Genomic DNA, 23139 nt, shown 5'->3' on the forward strand with positions numbered 1-23139 from the left:
GTGTAAAAATTTAAAAGTGTCTTTTAGGTCACACAAATTCTTTTAAAATCATTTTAAGTTGGCATTGACAGATAAATCGTTAAAAAAAACTGTTATAATTGCAGCCCGGAAAATGTGATGTTTTGCAAATATGAATGTACATATATTACCACTTCATTGAAAATGTTAAACATTAACCTTTCGGAATAACTATGCATGGCATGCAAATATGAAATATATTTGATTGTAGGCGCTTCATATTTTTGGTCAGCTAAATAAAAGTTCATGTGACCAGAGTAATTATATTGCACGCATATTTCATATTATTTTTCCATCAATATTTTCTACATTTTTTTAAATCATAATGACAAGTGGTTTTTTTTTTGTTTTTTGTCCATGTCACAACAAAATGCTTTGCTTAGAAACTATGAACTCATCCTGCGGTGAAGTCCAGACATCCTAAAAAAGTCCACTTGACTTGGTCCAGCCCCGGGGGTTACAGGAAGTTGTAGCTGCCATGTTTGGCTGCTTTGTTGTAGATTTCTTGTAGGTTTCCTGCAGGTTTTAGCGTAAGTATTGCAATGGAACCGAGCTGGAGTACGTTTTTATTCCAAGTAAGTGGCATAGCAACTCTGTAGCTTGACAGACTGCACACACGTTTTCGAATTTGTGTTAATGCTGCTAGTCAAATGTGTTTGGTGTTATTTCACTTTCTGAAATGATGTAGAGTTGGCCAAGCAAAACAAAGGTGTTAGCATTAGCCTTCTAGCCAGCTCAGCTTGTAGCAAACTGCTAGCCAGCTTGGTCGAACCCGAACCTCGTCTGTGTGGACTACGGATAGTCTCTATAATGTTGGTTAAATTAGCGTAAATCTATATTATATCACAATTTGAACTGTGACTGTATTTATTGCATATCTACGCGAAACTGTTGTCACTGCGGCTGATGCGCGCGCGCTAACGCAGTAGCTAGTGTTTCTAGCTAATGCAATAGCATGTAGGCACTAGCTGGTTAGCGAACTAGGATACTTTTCTCGTCTGTGCTTCGGCAGTCTACACCACGGGGCAGATAACGGTCACTGGCAAGCAGTGATATATTGTTAGTTCCAAGCGTTATGGTTCTGTGGAAGAAGCAAGGCTAGTTTAGTGTTCCCCAGACATCGGTCCCGTCAGCCAAAGTTAGCTTACGCTAACATGGTAAACTGAAGGCTAAGTTACACAGCACGCGGAAAGCAGCGTCAAGCCCGACACGTAACTTTACCACGATTTGTCCAATTTTACCACACATCTAGAGAAACGGGTCGAAAAAAATAGTGAAAATTACGCAAATCTTTTGTAACACTTCTACTTCTCCCTTGTTAGATAAGCGTTAACTCCATTCTCCACGCAATATTAAACCTAAACGCTATATGGGACTTAATTCGTTAACACAATACCTAGCTTATGTGCAAGTTTTTCTAACAGCTTTAGTCAGTCGTAGTACTTTACTCCTTATTTTACTTCTCTAAGTAAAGTTACATTTGTACCTATAGCCTTGCATTGGGATGTACAACGAACTCCGTGTGAACTGTAGGAGGCAGTTAACATGCTAGCGAGAGTTTATTATAATACCTCTAATAATGTGCAAAGTCTGTGCATTTCTGGTAGATAAAGTCGACTTCTACTTAGCTTCTAACTTGTCTTGTTGTAGTTTGTAACTTAGATGTCCTGCTTCGGACATACAGTAGGTCCTTGTGTAATTGCATTCAGTACAGAGAGTTCTCTTTGCTTGTTGACGATAGTCTGTCTAACATTTATTCTACCACTTATAAGAGGTTTTTCAGAAAGGACAGGCTAATGGAAAAAGTGGTCATCCACAGTTGGGTAATCATTTCCTGGATGGACTAGAATATTTGTCTCATCTCAGTTGTTATCTACACAATTATTATCATTACAGAATCTGACATAAATATTGGGTCAAAAATCTGAAGTTCTTCTTGATTCAGTTCAGTTTATTCCTTATAAATCAATCACTTTATTATCATTGTAAATTAAATACCAGTACAGACAATTAAATGGTAGTGGGCAACACCTTTTTTTTTTTTTACCTTCAAATCAAACTAATGAGCTTCTGGTTTAACATGGAAAGTTGTGTATCTGACCTATGAAGTCTGAATTTTTATTTCTATCTTAGCTTTTTTTCCATCAGGACCCTTCTCTTGAACTCTGTAATCACAACACCCATTTGAAGGTAGCATGTGAAATTAAGAGTTCTTCCTTTTTTGTAGGGTTCCATTGCCGCAGTGAGAAACACTGCAGAGTATGTCTGACCTTGTTCCAGTGTTCAGCGTATAAATTAAGATTTCTGAATTTGTCCCCTGACATCAACATCAACTGTATGTTTTTAAATATCAACTTCACTGATGGCATTGGTGGTATGACAGCAGCAGGACATGAAGCTTGTAGTGGGCAACTGATATAAAGCACATTTGATCACTTTACAGTGTTGCAGTGCTGCTGAACTGTCCTCAAGTCCAATGAGAGCAGCTTGTCTGTCTGAATATAGTCTTACCGTCATGCTCGATGAAACTTCAGTTACCACGCTTCTAATGCTGCAGATCTTCTTAAACTGATGATCAAAATTTGTTTACATTTTTCATCATTGTTTTTCTTTATTGTTTATAGAATATTAGAAAATAATTAAAGCTGAGCCCAGACTTTACTTGTCATGATTTATAACATGCTTTGAGATTAACTTTTTGAAAAATTGATATCTGAAATGCCTGAAAATATCATTTTCAGGCATTTCATTGCAAGAATCATGCAGCGGAAGCAGAGATAAGCCTCTACTATTTTAGACTTTAAGATCTAGATAAATGATCCAATACGTTATAAATTGTCATGCGACATGACACCATGTCCGTGCACATTTTCCTTTTGGTCATCTCTGTTGTTCTGTAGATGTCAGTTCTGCTCCCATATAAGTAGTCAGACCAAAATGGTGGCAGCACTGTTGTCAAAAGAGAACAGGAGTATCTCTTTTGTCCTGACTGTGCTCTGTGGCTGAGTGTTAAGTTTTTTCTGTCTCCTAAAAATAGTGACATTGTGCCCCTAGCTGGATGCCGCCATGCAATTTCATTGATTTTTAAACGCTATAAACAACCTTGTTTATATGTTGAGCCAAATTTTGGTAGATTAAGATTCCTTGTCATTGACAGAATACTTTGTGATGAATCATTGATTGTAAGTTGGTCATGCCCACCCCTAGTCATGCTACTTGTTAAAGCATGTCATAACTTTTTGGTTTGTCTGATTGAGCTTTCAGTCTGTTCAAAATTGCAGACAGTGGTCCAGATTTGTTTTCCAGTACAACTCGGCAGTCATAATTGTCAAGGCCTGTTGGATATGTTTTTGGTCAACAGAAGCCTTATTAACCTTGTTTTCTACCTGATAGCGCTCATTGAAGTGGGGGAGTTCTTTTCACTTTTTGTTTGAATTCTCCAGTTACCTGTCTGTATTATTGCCACCCATCAGTAAACTAGAATTGAGAATGTAATAAAATTGAATAACCCACCAAGTCTTTGTGCTGACTGATATAATCTCAAATTGAAATATAACTTCAAATTTGAGAGTTGTAACTGTTCATTATAAGAGAGAATTTCACAGCCCAAAAGCAAGCTGTGGTATTTGCTGTTGTTTATAGCAGGGCTCATTGTGCATGTAGAATAAAGAGGAGCAGCTGGTAGTGGTTAGTATTTTTGACAGTTTGGTTTGATGGCAAAAATTGCAGAATATCTGGCTCAGGGGTGGACATGAGACTATGAGGAGGCCTATCATTTAATGTCAACCTGCTTTGTGTAATTAGATGAGGAAACATTTCAAAATATCTCTTGTATTGCCTAGGTGCTTGTTTTGATCATGTTGTAGAGGCTTGTTATTGCACAGTTTTTAGGATTGCTCTTCCTAAGTTCTGCTTTGCAAAAGTGTAACCATCTTAAAAGTTGTGATGACTTATTTCTGATACTCAAGTATTATTTTTTATTCAGAACTGCTATCAATGGATTGCTTACAGATTTTCATGGGAGTATAACATAGCGTCACTGTCCAGACGTTAAAATTCTGTCCGATGAGACTCTAGCGTGGTGAGTCTCTATGCTGCCTTTGAGTGAACACACAAAACAAAACCCCCAAAACAATGACTGGGTTTGTTCTATGTGTGCTTTTTCTTGTTAATTTCCACACTCCAATTCTTTTTCAGTTCTATTTATCTTGGAAAGGACCTTACCCTTCACAGCAGATTTGTATCAAAATCATCAGAGCAGCGTGATGGAACAGCAGGCTGCTCTGATTAGAGAAGCGGGCGAGAGCATTTGGTCTTCAGACTTGAATACACATATGCTAGGAGAAATGCTAATTGCAGTAATGATTCAAGTCTGAGCACTGCTACAGTGTGGCAGATATAAAAGCGAGTCGACAATGTGTGACGGCCCCCAACTCTCTCCACCACGCGAAAACACATAGTGTGGTTTCTTGTACTAAGTAGGGATGTGGCCGGCAGCTGAAGCCCCCCCCCCCCCCCCCCCCAAGGGCCGTAAGTGCATCAGCACTGGGATTTGTGTTGTCCATAAAAGAACACAGAGGGGAGAAAAGAGCACTTGGGATCCTAGCCCCTTCAGGACCCCCCCCCCCCCCCCCCCCCAGCTTACTGGGTTGGGATGCTTGGCTGAACCTGAAAAGCCATGGGTCAGGTCTTTAACCCTGCCCTATGGTAATTACAGAAAAGAACAAGTCTTTTTCAATCGCCACAACTTAGGCCTGACCTGTTGTAAACTTGTTGGTTACAATATGAATCTCTGCTTTCTCCTTGGCCAGAATATTCATACAGCACCCCCACTCCGGGTTCTTCCTATCCCACTGGGGATCTGCCATGACCAATTGGACAATGCCTGCTAGCAGCTGCAGACTTAAGATGTCCTCTGTACAGATTTAAAAAAAAACAAAAACAGTTGGGTTATATTTTCCGTGGCTGTCAATGCTTAATTTGCATGGCACATTTTTCAATTGTTTATTGTCTTTAGATTTTTTATTTGAGAAGAGTAGGTTTTGAGGATTTTTTTAATGCATGATTTGTTTTTGTTTTTTAAATTTCATCATCCGTTTGCTGAACACCTGCAGTATCCTCCCCAAATTCTCAAATGTTGTCAGTGAAAGAAGTTACACTATTACCTGCACACTTCTCCTTTTGCCTGCCGGTTTGTTAAATTTTTTTTTTTTTATGTCTAACCATCTCTCAACTTCTAGGCTAATTTAATTTTCACAAAACTTGGTGGAGGTGTGTTGGATCTGTTGAGGAAGAACGCATTCAATTTGGGTCGGCAGTTAAATGTCATGTAAAATTGTGCTTTAATGTAATGGTTTTGGTGGATATGTGGGCTGTTTGTGCAGCCTTCTGTCAGCAGGATTACATAATGAATTTTAAACTGGTTCCAAAAACTTCAGGAATAGGACAAGGGAAATTTTGTTGAATTTTGCACCAAATCCATCGAACGTAGTTAAAATGTGCATATTCTTTATTTATGTATTTAAGACATAACCTTTCAATTTCTAGGAATAGAATTTCAATTTTTCAAGTTCCATGTCAGAGCAGAAGTCAGTTACTCATGCAGACATTGAAATGATACACATACACATTCATACAATGATGGTAGAGAGTGGTATGCAAGGCATAAACCTGCTCATCAGGAGCAATTAATGATTCCATGTCTTGCTCATAGTCATTGTGACACCTCTGGTAGGGATGCATTGTACTGATGTAACTAGTCAGGCCTCCCACTCCTAGCTTTTTGGTAGTTTGGCTTTTCTTTCTGCTCTGTAGCTAGATTAAGCATTTGTGAGGGTTTTATTTCAATGCAGCAATGCCTTACTTTCTGCTGATCTCGTAATAGACTGATAGTCTCTTAGAGTGTGTCCCCACTGGCTCACTTTGGCTTAGGTCGAGTCGGTTCGGTTTTGCCCGGTTTCCACTGGCCCCAACATGGTACTAACCGTTACTATTTTGGTCCCTGCTCCGCTGGGGTTCCAAGTGAGCCAAGTGGGGACTAAAATGTGACGTAAACACATAGTGGGGCGCTGATTGGGTAAGTTACCTGTTTACGTTGTCCACTTCGTATCATTTTGGCCTTTCGCCGCTTGAAACTTTGCCTATCTGTCATCCCTTACTTTTAATTTAAGCAAAAACCACTGACTGAGCAACAGGCATAACGCTGACTCCATGTCGTCCATTGTTGTTGTTGTGTTGCACACAAATTACGCCGGGGAATTCTCGGCCAGTGAGTCCACCCACGCTGACGTGGTGCCTTGTGCTAATGCAAATGCACCCTTACCGAGCCAAAGTGAGCCAGTGGAAATGTGCCCTTACTGACTAATCATGGACATTACCCAGTGTATCTCTTGTTGTTTGGGCTAGTAGTTAACCCTGGCTCCTAATTATATTGCAGCTCAGGCTGAAACAATTCCTCAAGTAACTTGAGTAATTCTGTTACTAAAATTCCATTTTGCCTTGAAGCCTCGTTAAAATCGGAACTGTACTTAGTTTTGCATGTAGGACTTTCTTCATCAGCAGAATGTTTTATAAAGTCGCCCTAAAACCCAATGTGTTTATTTCTGTTTTCCATGTATAAATTCATCAGTGATTCAGTTTTCACAGCAGAAAGCTGCATGTGGAGGAGACTTGTTGTTTATTAAAACAGTCAAAACTACCGTGATGGTGAATGACATTGACACCAACCAGGTGTACTTATAAGATTTAACAACTATATACGGAGGCCTTCACATTAAACAGAGAGTCTGTCTTTCTGTCAAAAACTGTCAGACCCTCTTAGAGCAAAGCGAACAGGTGAGGGAGGAGAGGCGGGCAGACTGTTCACTAATCAATTACGAATGTAGTTGTCCTCTCGGACTGATTAAAAAAAAAAAAAAAGCCAAAACCTGAGTGTCTGCACAAATAGACAGAACACAGAAACACAGGAAGACACAGAGGGCCGTGTCTAGAAGGGAACCATAGACCCATGAATGATTGTGTGAGTTTGATTGTTTTCGTAGAAACAACAGACAATAATCCCGCAAGAAGTATGCAAATAAGGAGTTACCTTCTAGACAGACCGAGAAAGGTCCACATCTTCAGAAATACAAAATCATGTCATGGTTCCCGTGTTTTAATGTGGCAGGCCGCCATAAATAAAACACTCTTTACTGAGTCACTGAAACACTGATCACTGACCTATTGTGATGGAAGAAGAACTCATATCCTTTACTTAAGTAAAAGCATTAATACTACAATGTAAAAATACCTAATCACAATTAAAAATCTTGCACGTAATTATTTCCTTTGTTGAAAAACCAATATTTTATTGCTTTTGTTGTTATTTAATGGTTCTCTTATAGGTGTTTTTTGATTATTAAAGAAAGACACACACACAAACTCATAAGAGGAGAAAAGGGTGGCATGTTGGTGAACCAATACCCTGTAGGACCCTGTTTGTACTTCAGTAAAAAGTAAAGTAAGAACAGTAAAAGTACATTCAAAGTAAAGATACTTTACCTATTACTTTTACATTAGCATTTTTTACTTTTCCGTTTAAGAGACTTGTCTTAATTTACCTTTTGTATAGTACCATTGCTCTTAAATAAAGCAAAAGTAACAATTGAAAAAAATTGCAGATTGTGCAATAATTCTTATCCGATGACTCGATTGATCTCCAGAATAATCGATAGATTACTTGTTTACTAAATCAATTGATGGCTGCAGCCCTAAACACAGGACATCTATAGTCTCTGCTCCAATTCCTAATTTTTAGTAAAAATTCTTTATTCATGTTTCATTGCTCCACAGACAACACTGTCCAGGCAGGGAAGCACACGATGAGTGAAGGTTTTACTTAAAATAACTTGGCAACATCGAGAAGTCCCACTTCGGTTGACCAATTCAAAATTTTGAAGCCTCATTTTAATTTAAGGTAAACCTCAAAATTAGGAAGGAAAACTGTAGAACATGTGCTCATGAGTACCTAAGTGTTTTCATGCGTGATCATACAAACATGCTTTATGGGGTTTACATCATTGTACATGCCTGTTTTTCTCATTGCAGCAGGCAAATGAGGCCTTGCATCACCAGCACCAAGTAGCCGGCAACAGCCTCTTGCCTTTGCTCAATTCTGGAACAGAGCCGCCTGATCAGAAACCAGTGCTGCCCATTCCCTTGGACCAGAAGCCCCCCGTCAGTGCTGCAGAACTCCTTAAAGACAATGTTGCCAGTGGGACGGGGGGAGGGGGTGGTGGAGGACCTCCACTTGCTGTTGTGAAAAAGGAGCCTAAATCAAAGACGCCTTTCATCTGTGGCTACTGTAACAAGGCTTTCCGGGACAGCTACCATCTTCGGCGGCACGAGTCATGCCACACTGGCATTAAGATGATTTCCCGGCCTAAGAAGACGCAAACGGCCCCCACCATGGTACCACTCATATCCACTGTACCGCGTGAGAATAGTGGAAACCCTTCATACATTACTACTGTAGCTGGTATCTTGACTACAGCCACCACATCAACATCAACAGCCACTAGCATCATGACCCCAATGCAACACCAACAGCAGCAGAGCATCCCTAAGAAGCCCCCCAAACCAGTGAAAAAGAATCATGGCTGCGATATGTGCGGTAAGGCCTTCAGAGATGTGTACCACCTTAACCGTCACAAGCTGTCACACTCTGACGAGAAGCCGTTTGAGTGTCCCATCTGCCAGCAGAGGTTCAAGAGGAAGGATCGTATGACATACCATGTCCGCTCCCATGATGGTGGAGTTCACAAGCCTTACATCTGCTCCGTCTGTGGGAAGGGATTCTCCAGGTAGCTCGACATCATGTCACAATTGTTTGACTGATACATATATATATATATATATAGATATAGATATATAGATAGATATAGATATAGATAGATAGATTAAATTGGCATATGTCTGTCTGATCAGCCGGTCATGGCCGATCACATGAAAATCGGTCAATTCCGGTCACCTGCCAATCAATCGGTGCATCACTAATTTAAATCAGAATTCCTTTTGTAGTATTTGACAGAACAGTGAAATCACAAAAAAAAAAAAATTTCCCCCAGTAATGTGAAAAAAGGCCATCTAATTCAGCTGTAAAGAAACAAAAAGGCTGTTACTCAGGTTGTTTGGCAAAGATATATTATGAGCAGTTGTGTATTTTGCATACAATGTTTTTGACATTAATGATGGTGAGTTAGTAAGGTGGCGAGTTTGAATTTAGCAGTTATGTAGCAGTGGCAGTATCGATGGAGTGTGTCTACATGGTAAGGAGCTGAATAATTGCGAGAACCCCTCAATGCCACAGCCATATTCCTTTGTCTTTCTGACTACCTGCTGATGCCTGATGTTAATTCCTGCAGTACATTACAGTAATTTCAAATTATGACAGATTTTAAAATCATGGGTGACCACGGACATGATTACAGATTAAAACCAATTTCTTCTTCTTTTAATCGTAACATTAAAGCATGATTTATAATTTTCTCATAATTCAGTGCAAGCAGGAGTGGATAAGAACATGCTATATAGCTTGTTTCAAATAAGGCTGGTGCAAGCTACTGCGACACATGTTCCTGTCTAAAGAAGTTAATATCCTTTCTTGCCAGCTCATTCTTATTAGCTGTCGCAGGTTTCTGCTTTTTATTCTGTCACTGTAATGCTGTTCTTGTAGTGTGCCTTCACTAGGGTTGGTATCATTTGGGTTTTACCAATTCCTATTCTTGATATCGATTCCTGTTCTAAACGATTCTTTGAGATGGAAGTCAACAGGCCACAGCCTATTCATCAGGAGAATTTTTGTTTTGTTTGAAAAAGCCTTAACACAGGCCAATTTATTTATTCACATTGCTAGTTTCAGTCAAAAAACAAAGTTCTGCAGCCGCAGGTTGTGACTGGCTAACATTAGCGTCACGTTTTCAGCGTTCAGCAACTAAAAACAGATATGCATAGTTTTAAGAATTGGTAGTCTATCACTTAAGCAGGTTTGTTTAGAATGAGACAACCATAATTTTCACCCACTGGATTCTGTTTGCAACGAGGAGTTGCTGATTGATGATGAAGGTTGACTGTCCAAAGTGAAGGAAGCAACGGGAGCAGGAGACAGACGCAACGAGTTGAACACAGTACACATGCGAATAGTCACACTATGCAGGCGAAGGTGTTTCGTCATGTTTGTGGTACATCCTCCTTTGGCAGAAATTGTTTTTTCGCAGATGTTGCACTGTGCTACTCTGTCCTCTTTCAAATTAAAATGAAGCCAGACTTTCAAGCATTTTTTGCAGTCCATGTTCAGAGACTGATATTCTTGCTAGCAGACGCACAGAGAACGCAGAGCGGAGTAATACATGCCCCAGAAAGAAACAAATGCGGAGACTCGGAACTAAAAAAAAGAATCGAAATTCAAGAACCTGCTTAATGGTTCTGGAACTGGATGTTAGGAACCGGTTCCAAATAGGAACTGGTTCTCTGTACCCAACCCTAGCCTTCACACTACAAGATTTTGACTTGAGATCCAGTTCTGATCCAGTTGTGATTGGAAAACATTGTCTGTAACGCCACACACTAAAAGATTGTTTTGGTAGATAATCTGTTTAAAACAGCTGTTAGAAACACCCCTTAATTGTCACAAGTGGGAAATAGACCCCAAATTAGCCTAATTTACCTTCAGTTAGCCTCTCAGTTGATGTCAAATTCAGCTCTGCTCTCTTAAGCTACAGTGACTTTTGCAGTTGACTATCTGAACTCCTCTCAAAGCTAAAGCATCTCTTCTTTTTTCCGCCTTGTCTCCTTGTCACTGTGCAGACCTGATCACCTAAGCTGTCATGTCAAGCATGTTCACTCCTCAGAGAGGCCTTTCAAGTGCCAAGTAACGGTAAGTAAAGTTAATCTTAAATTTGATCAAAACATAGAAAACAGAAGATGTGTGATCGTGGTCAAGGTTGATCACAGGAGAGCAATTACCTATCTGCATATTTTGGAGTAGCTGCTTGAATCTGTTTCATGTTGAGTGCCTTTGTTCATCTTACAAGTCATTCCTTGCAAACAGGGAATTTTCTGTTGTCATTTGATGCAAGAATTTCAGTCACATGGTTATAAACTTCTATTCCTTTAATGTTTATAGCATTGATTGGCATTCTTTTTCTTTTAATCCCAGGCCTGTACCTCTGCCTTCGCTACCAAAGATCGTCTACGTTCACACATGATCAGGCATGAAGGCAAAGTGACCTGTAACATCTGTGGCAAAATGCTTAGTGCTGCCTACATCACAAGTCACCTCAAGACTCATGGTCAGTCCAGCTTCAACAACCCATGTAACAATAAAGGTAGGCCCCATGTTTCTATACCCTTCTTACAGTTCCTTGAACCCTCAATTTGTCATTAGATAATAGCCAACATCCCAGATATAGATATAGATATAGATATAGATATAGATATAGATATAGATATAGATATATAGATATAGATATATAGATATAGATATATAGATATAGATATATAGATATAGATATATATATAGATATAGAGATATATATAGAGATATATATAGATATGGATATGGATAGCTGGGCTTATATATACACACACACCCCTTCTCAAACATAGTAGATTCTCACTGAAGGCATCAAAATTATGAATGAACGTATATGGAATTGTATAGTAAACAACTACATATTGTGAAGTAACTCGAAACATGTTTTTTTATTTTAGATTCTTCCAAATAGCCACCCTTTTGTGTATGTTTACATGTGTGTATTTATATATGTATTTATTTATATGTGTGTGTGTATATGTATATATATTTTGTGTATTTATGTGTGCATATGTGTGTATATATACACAGGTATGTATGTGTGTATATACATATATATTTCCACACATATATATGTATATATTAGGGCCCGACCGATATGGATTTTTGGAAGCCAATGCCAATTATTGGAGGGAAAAAAATCCAATAACTGATTAGTCGGCCAATTTTACAATTGTGTTGATTTAGGATATATATATGTGTGTATATATATATATATATATATATATATATATATATATATATATATATATATATATATAAAAACAAATGGCTGTTTTTGAGCCTTTCAGACTTCTACAAAGATGTAAATTGGAGGTAGAAAAGTAATTTCAAATCGTTTTTTATTGCTGAAGCAAGCAGCATATTAACACAGTAACCATCCTTCACATAAGGCCAACAACAATGAACCATTAGCTTTTTAAAATAATAATGATAACAATAATAATAATGTGCAAAACAGTAATTCTAACATCCAACAATTTTGTTCATCATCTCACATCTTTGAAAACAAACAATGAAAAAAACAACTGCAAAAGAATGAGGTATTTTGTGTGGGGCAAGAATTATAAGAACAAAATTAAAATATTCACAAGCCCTTTCCTTTCAAAGTGAAACCATGTCGTATTCCCTGCATTTTATTTCTGGAAAAAAAACGGCGATTATCGGCCAGTTTAGGCCGATTACAGATTTGTCTCAAATGGGCTATAATCGGCCAATTTAATCGGCCGGCCGATAAATCGGTCGGGCCCTAGTATATACTGTATGTACATATGTATATGTATACACTCTTTAAACTTCTGAAGTGCCTTTTCTATTTCTATTACGATTACATTTTTTGTGATGATGCCAACATTCATCATGATGTTAACCACCTTCCACAATTCAAAACAATTTTAAGCTAATAAAAACTGGTGTCTGTGTTGAGTAGAGTGTGGTCATCGTCAAACAGGCCCAGGTGTCATTTGTCTCAAACAAAAATGAAACTGTAGTTCTGCACCTCAAAGTCACATGTATTGCATTGCAGCTCTGCTATGTTTTCATTCTAGTTAATGCAGTTGTTTATGTCTTCACCTTATTTGATGTAGCATTTCATCTCCTCTGACCCATATGATATTGATAAGGGAAAAAAAATTACTGAAAAGTAAATATAACGACTGTACTAAAAGGAAACAACAGCAAACTCCTATCACCAGTTTGATTAGCTATTGCAACCCAGCTGGCAACTTGCGTTTTGGTGGCGTAATTGACACAGCCACACCAGCTCAGGAGTATAAATGTTCTCTGCAGACCAGTAGGGTGCTGGTAGAGCCTGCGCTATGAACAAATTTAATGCTGCTAGAGAAGTATGACCAATACCTGAAGTCCACATCTCCTATTGACCTGCTTATACAATGAGGGAATTCAAATTTGTTTGCTATGACTGGTGGTAATGGAAAATCTCAAGTGGAACTATATCATTGTGAACACATAGCTATTTGAAATGTATTGCAGCCACCTTGTGGCAGGAAATTTTATCACAGCAAATTGGCTCGGCGCTCTCTAGGCCAGGGGTGTGCAATGGAGGGCCGTGTGCATGCAGGTTTTCCTTCCAACCAAACACTTTAACAGGTGATTCCACTGATTAACACACCTTCAGCCACAGAAGAGTGTTAATCAGTAAAATCACTCGTTAAAGTGTTTGGTTGGAAGGAAAACCTGCATGCACACAGCCCTGTAAGAGTTTTATTTAAGACCTCTGTAGATTAAAGTGTCATATGTCATTTTTATTTCAACCAGACCTCTCCTCACCAGACCCCCCCCCCCCCCCCCCCAAAAAAAAAAGTAGAGCCCTTCCATGATACTGACCCTTTGTTCCCCCGGTGACCTTGTCAGAGTGTTCTTGAACAAGGTACCAGACCCCTAATTGCTCTTGTTGACAAGGTTTGCAACTTGCATGGGATCAGTATGTGTGAATGGGTTAATGGCATAACATTACGAAGCACTTACAGCCAAACTCTACAAAGCAACTATTTGGATTGAACATTTGACTGTAACACTTGCACAATGTGTTTGGTGGCCTGTTCTGTAAAAGTAAAGTCATGTGCTGTGAACCTAAAAATTTAAAAAATAACCTATGTTACACACTAGGGGCCTTAAGGGTGTGTTGTTTACCAGGCAGAAGAAAGCAAAACAATGCTTTTGATTTGCATTGTGGTTATGCCATCATCGGGTAGACTAGGACCTCGATCCATTGTGAAGACTACATTGCTGTTTCTACTGCTTCAATATAGACCATTCTACTTGATTCGAACAGTACTCTACTTATTTTGGTATCACATTACATGTAACCTCTTCACATGAAATACAGCACGCTGTCACACAGAAGTGTCTCTATTAGTGATAAATAGTAGGGGTGGGGCAAAAATATTGATACTGCAGTATATTATGATACTTTTTTCCTGACACAAATATTGATATTCAAGCTCTTAATATTGAATTTTTTTTTTCTTCTTCAAGTAATAAGTCGTGTTTTAGACAGAACGTAAGTACTATACGACTTCTGCTCCAGAACCGCTACAATGGTGCATGGCATTTCCTTTCATGTGTGTAGAGTACGTGTTTATTGTGTCTTTTTCAGGCCTGTTTGTATGATCGGGAGGCTGCACATGGTGTTTTGATATTTCTGGTTAGGAATCGGAAACATGTGACACTGACTGGCCTGCTGAATACCGTCCAATTGCTGTACCTGGTCAGGCATTTCGATCAAAAGATATTTTTTTTTACTGTTGTCATTTTTACAGCTGTAGTGCAACAATAATTTCAAAGTAAAGACATTAGAATTTAAAAAAAGAAACAAATGTGATCATATTTACAAAAGTCTGTCTTTCAAATTCATTGCATTTGAAAGCGGTTTCCCATGTGTGCTGCTGTAACTCCTATGACTCTTTGAACTTGCTAAGTTCGTCGGCATGATGTGTCTCCAAACACAAAAGATTGCCGGTGTTGACCCGCTCAAAACTAAAACCTTGCACACTGTACATGTTGCTGTTTTACTGGTAGGACTTTCTCATGAGTGATATTTCCAAATAGCTGATTGGTTGCTTTTAAATACGGTTGAGTTGCCTCTGACAACTATTGATTTTACAGCGCCATAGAGAAACCGATGATCTCTGGTAATGTACACTAGCATAACAGCTAATGCTAGCAGCTTCTTCCTAGCTGATCTAAAAACATTAGTTGCAAAGCTAACTTCTTGTGTTGGTTTTTAACGTGATGAAGAGGTTTTGTTTCTGGTTTGCAATGCTAAGCGACAATGTAGACAGTGAAACGAAATGCCTTCGCAGAAATTAGGGAGCATATATGCATAGCAGAAACCTAATTACTTGACTTAATTAAAGAACAAGGTCTGAGCCTGTTCTATAGGAAAACTGACCTTATATGATTCCTGTTGTGATGTGGCTCTATCTAAATCTAAATTAAATGCAATTAACTTGACTTGGGGGGGGGGGGGGGCTGGGTCTTGTTATAACAGAAGGGAAAACGTCGCACCATACGGCGCAGTAATTCTTTTCTCATGTTACATATCCACGCCTGCATACCACCTGCCACAGAAGATGCTGCTTTTGTAAATTTACTGTGAAATATGCAGCTTCCATTTGCTACAGTTCAGTTTCTGCTCCTCATGCACCACTATATTGTTCAGCAGAAGATTTAGCTTTTAAACGTCCATCATTGAAGATGACAAAGTTCACAAAGGACTGTTTTCTTTTTATGCATTTAGCAACAAAAAACACAAAACAAAACTGAGGTTTGTAGTCGGCTAATTCAGAACTGATGAAAAACTAAGCTCAACAAGCGATCTCAACAAAAAAATCACATTGCTAGTCCCCGTGACTGCTTTTGTTTTGTTGAGGTCACTGAAACATGATTGTCAGGGAGCAGATATGGGTTTGTTATTCTGACTGGCTTACATTGTTTTTTCGGCCCGTTTGTAAACTGAGAAGCCATGATTAAATGTTCCCCTTCCTATCCCACGTCCACACAACTTTACCATGCCAACTACTGCCCTGTGCCGTTGTAACCCCGTTGTGTCTGTATTTCTGAATAGGCATAAGTGACTGGCAGTGGAACCACTCAGGGCCACGAAAAGGTAATCCAGTAGCTAGTAGCAGAACCCCCCAAACCTTCACTTATAACCTGCAAGAAAACATAAGTGGCCAGTTTTTTCATCATGTCGCTTTAATGCAGAGGCCTTTCGTTTCTCTGAGGACTGACTGGTGTATGTATATAGTTGTGTTAATGTAAGGTTAAATTTCATGAAGCAGGATCAGTATTAACCACGAACTGGACCATAATGCAGGCTAGATGCACACTACCTGACCTTTCATCAGAGGTCATCTTCATTACCCAACTGTTATTTCTGTCTTGGCAGATAAATCCAATTCAATCACTCACTTTTTAGAAAAAAAAGATAATGGCCAACACGTTCAACAACAATTGGGTCACAAATGATCATGTGATATGCTGTCCCTGAACTCACGGGATGGTCAGGTTGACAGGCATGCGTTGTAGTGTTCATCCAGCATTATGCACCCAGAGTGTCACATGTCCTTGATAATGTCTTAATGTTTAAAATAAAAGTTTTGAATTGAAACAAATAGACAGTTAGCTGGTTAGTCTATTGATCCTGCTTTTTGAATTTACCCCTCAGGTGAGTTGACGGTAGGAGAGATTTTAAATAACTCCTTCCAAGTCCTAATTGACAACTCTCACAAAGGTAGGTTTCTTCAACAATATTACCACAGTTGACATATTGTATCAATGATGTGTTGACATTTTCAGTGACCAAGGTAAAGCGCCAAGGAGTTGAGTGTTGGCTTTACTTGTTTTGGATAGGTTGTATATTTCTACTGTGATGACCAAACTCTTATCTGTCTTTTCTTTTAACACAGACGCCAACAATGTGCACAGCAACTCCGCCACTACAACGCCAGTCACTAACTCTGCTGCCATCACCTCAGCTGTGAACCGTGGCAGCAATGCCAGCAATCCAGTCACCATTGCCGCTCAGATGAACATCACCACCAGCACGGTCAACATCACATCCCCAGTCAACCTGCAACACCCTGTCACCATCACAGGCCCCGTGAACCTGGCCTCTGTCAACATCCCTACGACAGCACACATGAATATTGCCCACCCGGTGGCTATCACCACCCCCATGCCCATGAATATTACTGGGCCTCTCAACATTGCTATGAGGCCCATGGAAAGCATGCCTTTTCTATCCCAGGTTCTGCCATCCTCACCTCCTTGGTAGAGCTCTTTTAGCCCATGTAACTGCTGAGAATGTTCTACTGCCTAATAATGGATGTTCCTGTCAAATGTTTTGAATGTGATCCAAATTAAAAAGATGAGAGCCGTTAAGTAGTATTAGTCCGTACTACGAAACCCAGGGCTAAGTTGGCGCAGTACACTTATTTTTATGTTTGACATGATAATGTAAGAATTGAAAAAAGGTTTCATTGACTGATTAGATGCAGTTGTTTTTAGATAACCCAATGATTTACATAGCTGACAAATCAAGATACTTCATCACATTGATGCAAAAATTATGTAAATCTGTTATTACCTCAGCGTAGTTCTGCTCGTGGATCTGCTGCAAAAAAATCTCCGAACCTGAAGGTCCCACAAGGATACATCCCAGTGTTTCCAAATGGTTTTCATACAGATGTTTGTCCACAGTGAACGGCGTCAGAGTCAACATCTGATCAGTTAACTAATACTTTCATTGATGACGTCTCTTTATTGCCAATTAATTAGGTCCTCACATGCAAAGTTGAAGATGACAAATGTGCTGCCACACAGTTGACTTTGGCTAAGTGACGGAGCCCTCAACAGCGCTCTCATTTTCATGGTTTGAATGTGGGATAGCGTTTTTTTTTTTTTTTAGCGCAAGAACAAAATGGTGTTGTCATAATGTCTATAAGAGCATTCACTTTTTAGATCCAACACAGTCGCCGATGAAGTTTCATTCACGGGAGAGGTGTAGCATGACGAGCCAAGGAAGAATCCTACATTTTTAGGCAGACCTGGTCAACATGTTGAAACTTCAGTCACTTGCCTCTGATAGGGTGTATGTGGCTGTTGGAAGTGTGGGGTTTTATAAAGATATTAATCTTAAATTACTCTGTTACGCCAAAGATTTTCCAAGTATGATGTTTCCCTATGAATGTTATGTTTTAAATAGAGGGAAACCTTTTAAAAAAAACTTTAGATCACCATGGAACATTAAATTCTCCCTTTGAAACCCAGACCAATGAAATTAGTCGCCTATAGATGCTGGGTGTTCATTTGTTTAAATTTACACATTACTTTGCATGTACCCATCTTATACTGATACTTCTATTTATTCCTGTAATCTAATTTTTGCTTGATTTTATTATGTTCTCATCTGTAAATTCATTTGAAATTGTTTTCCTTGTTACACTTTCAAAGCCATCCGTTTTGGCAGTTTATTATTTGGCAGTTATTACATTATCAGCAGCTAAACATGCACCTCTAATTTGCATTGATCCTTTGCTTTTCTTGTTTTCAAAGGCATAGTTTCTCAAGTAGGTGGGGGTGAGCCAGCTCTCTGCAGCAGCGTTGGCTGTGAACACATGCTGCGATTCTATTTAGCCACTGAAGGACGTTGTCGGGATTGTGAAAGTTGGAAACAAGTTCCTCCGCTGGGTATCCGACTTAACACACAGGTGACACCTTGCTATACCTTCGGCATTGTTAACAAATCTTACCTGGAGGTGTATTGCCGGAGTGGTTCTTAAATGCTTCCTCTTAAGATTAGTTTCATGTTTTGTTTTTTTTCTATTGTTATTTTAGTGAACTTATCAGTATTTAATAGTTTATGTATTTTAAAGTTTAAGGGTAAAACAAAGCTTTCATTTTTTTGGAGGGTTGAGCAATATTGTGGATTTCACTGATGGTTAGATAGCTTGCTTTAAACCGTCAGCTCTCCCCATGTCTGCATTTTAAAATAGCTGGACACAAGTCACTGCTGGATACTCGACACGCATTTATCTGTGACTTCTGTTTGGGTCTTTTCTATGTATTTATAAGAAGACATGACAGTTAAAGGTACAGCAAGGAGAAAGTAGTGTTTGCCTGTAAAATGGCAGTATTATCGAAGGTCAAATTAAAAATGCTGATTACTGAGGATGTATAACTGTAGAGGTCAAGAGGTCTGCCTAGTGGCTCACGAGACTGCTATAAAGCAAGCCCAAAGTTACACTTGTGTGCTGTTCAGTTGTTTAGATTGTTTACTTTAGCAGGCATAGGATCCCATCACTGTCAGTCCAACTCAGGAATGTTACTGAGAATAGTCTTTGAAAACCATTTACACACTGACCATTTCTTTGTAAATATGAAACACTATTTTATTGCCTTTTTTACCTGCGGGAGTGAAGGAACCTCTCCGTACTTACCACAGGCTAGCGATGCAAGAAATCTTATCACCACTCCTGTGGCCGTCCAACCCAGAGAGATGCGCAGCATCTATTCAACAGTTAAGGCTGGTGGCAGTTTCTGAGGATTCTTCATCTGATCTTTTACAACACTCCAAACCAATTACCACCCAACTACCATCTGCATATGTGGCCTGATCGAAAATATGCTATCAATACCAAATGTAGCCATACATGGTAGTGAATTGAATCAAGTGGAAAAGCAGCACAAACATGGAACTGCCTTGATGTCATCTTGTCAACTGCTACAGTGGTTTGCATTGTTTCTATTCTTAATTGGTTTTTGAAAATTGAAATTATTAGAATCATACATCAGCAAGATCAAATCATAATTAGTTGTAGTTGCATCAAAAAAATTAAGAATGGGACTAAAACCAGCCTTACCTCTCTAAGCTGAATTTTCTCTCTCTATCTTACTTGCATAGCTTGGGGTGTTGTTTTTTCTGTTTTGTTTTGTTTTTTTTCCCCCCTTTTTAACCTTGCCGGTTTTTTGCGACTGGAAAATTGAGGCTGTGATCACAAAAGATGCTTTGTTTTCCTGCTTAACACCTCGGTGGACCTGATTGCTCAGTGACCATGTTCACTGGATGGTGGGTAGAGTTGAGACAACTACACATTTGCGTACATGTTTCTGCACACATTAGGTGCATGAACAAACTCCCTTTCACATGGGAAGTCATGATTGAGGTCTAATGAATTCTGGCTCAGGGGTGAAAGGTGTAATGAGTCGTCATTCTCCTTCACTTAAGGATCACGGAGTCATCCTTCTGATCCAATTCAGCGGCACCCTCAAGACATTACCCTAATAGCCATCATGCAGGGGACCCCGCACTTAAGAGAGAGTTTCTAAGGTTACCAACAGGTCACTCATCCATCTTGATTGCAGGCTTGTGTGACGTTTGTTTGGTCAAGTGAAACGCGGTGAGGATGTGTAGCAGTTAGCAAGGCTAAAGCCTTAGCCATCAGTTTTCAGATCTATCATCTGACCTTTGGGAAATGCCGAAATCTTAGTTGCCAGCTGCATCCCATAGCCTGATCAGAGAATTTTGCCTGGTCTGTCCCTTGTGTTGCACATGGTTGGCTCTGGACTAATCACCGATTCTCTTACATTCTCTCTCATCACACGCACTTGTGAGAGATGAGGGCGAAGCAAAAGTTTGCACACAGCTCTTCAATTAAATACGATTTTATCTAGTTAAAGTGTGTGTGTGTGTGTGTGTGTGTGTGTGGTTGGCGAGGATGGGTAAAAGTTTCTGGAGTGATCTCAGCCTCAACAGTTCCTGCAGCAGGTTCACAGTTCCCTGGCTCTGTGTGTTTGACACAAGTGAATTAGTTTCTAGACGTGAAGCCTTTTTGTAGTTGAGGACCTTTTTATTTGTTTTTTGTTTTTTCTCAGTGCAGGAACTCTGAAGCACTTGCAGCAAACTGTATGATGTGCACACTACAGACAAGTGGTACTTAACGGGGCATTTCATATTGGTGGAATGAGATGATGTGTTTGTTTTACAGCTCACCCGGCCACATCTGTTTTTTTGGCAGCCCAGATGTTTGGCCTGCTAACTTCATTTGATGCATGTCAACACTGTCCTCCAAGGGAAATGCTCTATTGTGGAATGGCATTATGATCTTGGAAATTGATTTTTTTTTATTTTTTTTTATTTTTTGTCAACGTTGCATGTGAATGACTGAGTGTGTCCATTGTAGGTTTGAGTTCAACAACATTGTTAGAAGGCTAGAGACATTTTACAAAAACAAAACACTAAAAAACAAACAAACAAACAAAAAAATTAGGGCGAAAGGAAGCATGTGGTGTCGTTTGTCCTTCTCCAGTGGCCGTAAACAAGTGTGCCTGAAATACTTTGCAAGACTTTTCCACACGTTGATGCTTCCTCCTCAATATGAGATGTGTGATGGAAAGGTGTTGTAAAGAAAGCCTTCATCAGCTCAGATGGCTGGCGCAGCCAAACCACGTGATGAGCTTTTTAACATCCAACGATTGTGAAGTTATTCTAGGTCAGGAATAACCGTGGAACTTTATTTTAGGTCAAGGTTATGTCATCATTGATGTTTAACCATGTGTTTTTCTTTGTTGTTTTGTTTGTTTTTTAATTTGACTCCAACCTAATGTGAAAAAAAAAAACATTTGGCCAAATTATGATTTCAAAGATGTTTTTTCTTGATTATGATACTTTTCTGTGACATTTGTATGATGAATTTGGCAGATGTTGTGAAGGCAAATGAATGTATAGCTTTGTACAAACCATTTAGAACAGAGGACATGTTAGTTATGACAGACACATGCAAGAAAAATAACCTTTTTATAAAACTTTTTGTATTAGATCATTAACAATGGTAAGTTTTGTATATACGAAGGCTAGGCTTTCTGATTAGCAGAAAGGTAAAACATTCCTACATTTTTTTTAAATGTATGTCCATTGAGAATAATTATGTAAACACATGCGCAATGTTTTATGTGCCTTTTATTTGGGTTTGTCTAAATAAAAGAAAACAGTAAAACATGATTGACTGTCCATGTGATTTGAGTCCAACATGATAAGATATGGCGGCCGCGGGTGAAAGAGAGAACACGAGACAGCGATGTAGTGGTGTGTATTTAACAGTGGCCAAGTGTTCTGTTGGTCTGTGTTCGCTTCGTCAGAATATTAATGCAGTGAGTGAAACCCCATTAACAGTGTCACCATAGATTTGTTGGGGCCCATAAAAGTATTGTGTTCAGTCATGGTGCAATATAGCAAATTAAAGTTTACAGGGTTCATACAGTGATTGATTAAAAACCTTGAGAAAAGGAGTTTTTCCTTGACCTGAAAAATAAGCCAAAGTAGACATTGAATTCAAAGCCAGGAATTACGTATCATGGGTCATTAATCAGTATGAATCATTTTTGCCCCACCACCCCAACATCTCAAAGAAAACAAAGAAGCTTTTGTGGCTGTTATTTTGCGTTACTTTCATATAAAACTTAGTTGATTAATAGAGATGTTTTACAAGAATACAGTGCATGTGTTAAACGTAATACAACAGACCTGTGGAACTGTTTTATGAATGTGATTGAGTGAAAAGTCGATCATTCTCCCCATCTACACACTACCAGTCAAAGGGACACACCTCATTTAATGTTTATTTTATTTTTCATGACTATTTTTATTGTAGATTCCCACCGAAGGCATCAAAACTATGAACACGTATGGAATTATGTATTAAACAACAAAAAGTGTGAAATAACATGTTTTTTTTTTGTTTTTTTCAAAATAGCCACCCTGTGCTTCAAACGCTGCTGTGCTCACTCTTGGCGTTCTCTCGATGAGCTTCATGGTGAAGTGGTTTTCCAGCAGTCTTGAAGGAGCTCCCAGAGATGCTGAGCACTTGTTGGCCCTTTTGCCTTCACTCAGCGGTCCATCTCATCCCAAACCACCTCGTTTGGGTTTAGGTCAGGTGACTGTGGAGGCCGGCTCATTTGGTGCAGAACTCCATCACTCTCCTTCTTGGTCAAATAGCCCTCACACAGCCTGGAGGTGTGTTAGGGGTCATTATCCTGTTGAAGCACGGCGTCAGACTTGTGATCATATGTCTTCAACACTCAGTTGAAGAAAGGTGCAGGGCTGTCAATCAATCACCACCTGGTGGTCAGTTGGCTCCGATAGTGGGGGAGGATGTCAGCCAGACCTGCCAGGCCCAAACATATAGTGAGGGTCTGCTGGGAATGTCTGGCAGAGTCCACTGTCAGAGGGAGTTTTAACTCCCACCTTG

The 23139-nt window shown here is 39.3% G+C and overlaps 1 protein-coding gene across 3 annotated transcripts; it reads left to right on the plus strand.

Annotated features, from left to right (window-relative positions):
* Positions 1 to 477: 477 nt before the first annotated feature.
* Positions 478 to 22320, plus strand: LOC147254446 (vascular endothelial zinc finger 1-like). Of its 3 annotated transcripts, XM_086216102.1 has the most exons (7): positions 478 to 593; positions 8104 to 8858; positions 10861 to 10930; positions 11213 to 11381; positions 15957 to 15998; positions 16560 to 16625; positions 16801 to 22320. In XM_086216102.1, exons 1-7 carry the CDS (start codon positions 561 to 563, stop codon positions 17166 to 17168), a joined length of 1503 nt encoding a protein of 500 aa, XP_086072228.1. In that variant the 5' UTR covers positions 478 to 560; the 3' UTR covers positions 17169 to 22320. The 3 variants fall into 3 exon arrangements, with proteins under 3 accessions (XP_086072228.1, XP_086072229.1, XP_086072230.1); XM_086216103.1 differs by lacking the exon at positions 16560 to 16625; XM_086216104.1 differs by lacking the exons at positions 15957 to 15998; positions 16560 to 16625.
* The last annotated feature ends 819 nt before the right edge of the window (positions 22321 to 23139 follow it).

Source organism: Aulostomus chinensis, chromosome 10 (assembly GCF_037954235.1).
Source record: "Aulostomus chinensis isolate RoL2024-O1b breed Wild chromosome 10, RoL_Achi_v1.0, whole genome shotgun sequence".
NCBI classification, from domain to species: Eukaryota; Metazoa; Chordata; class Actinopteri; order Syngnathiformes; family Aulostomidae; genus Aulostomus; species Aulostomus chinensis.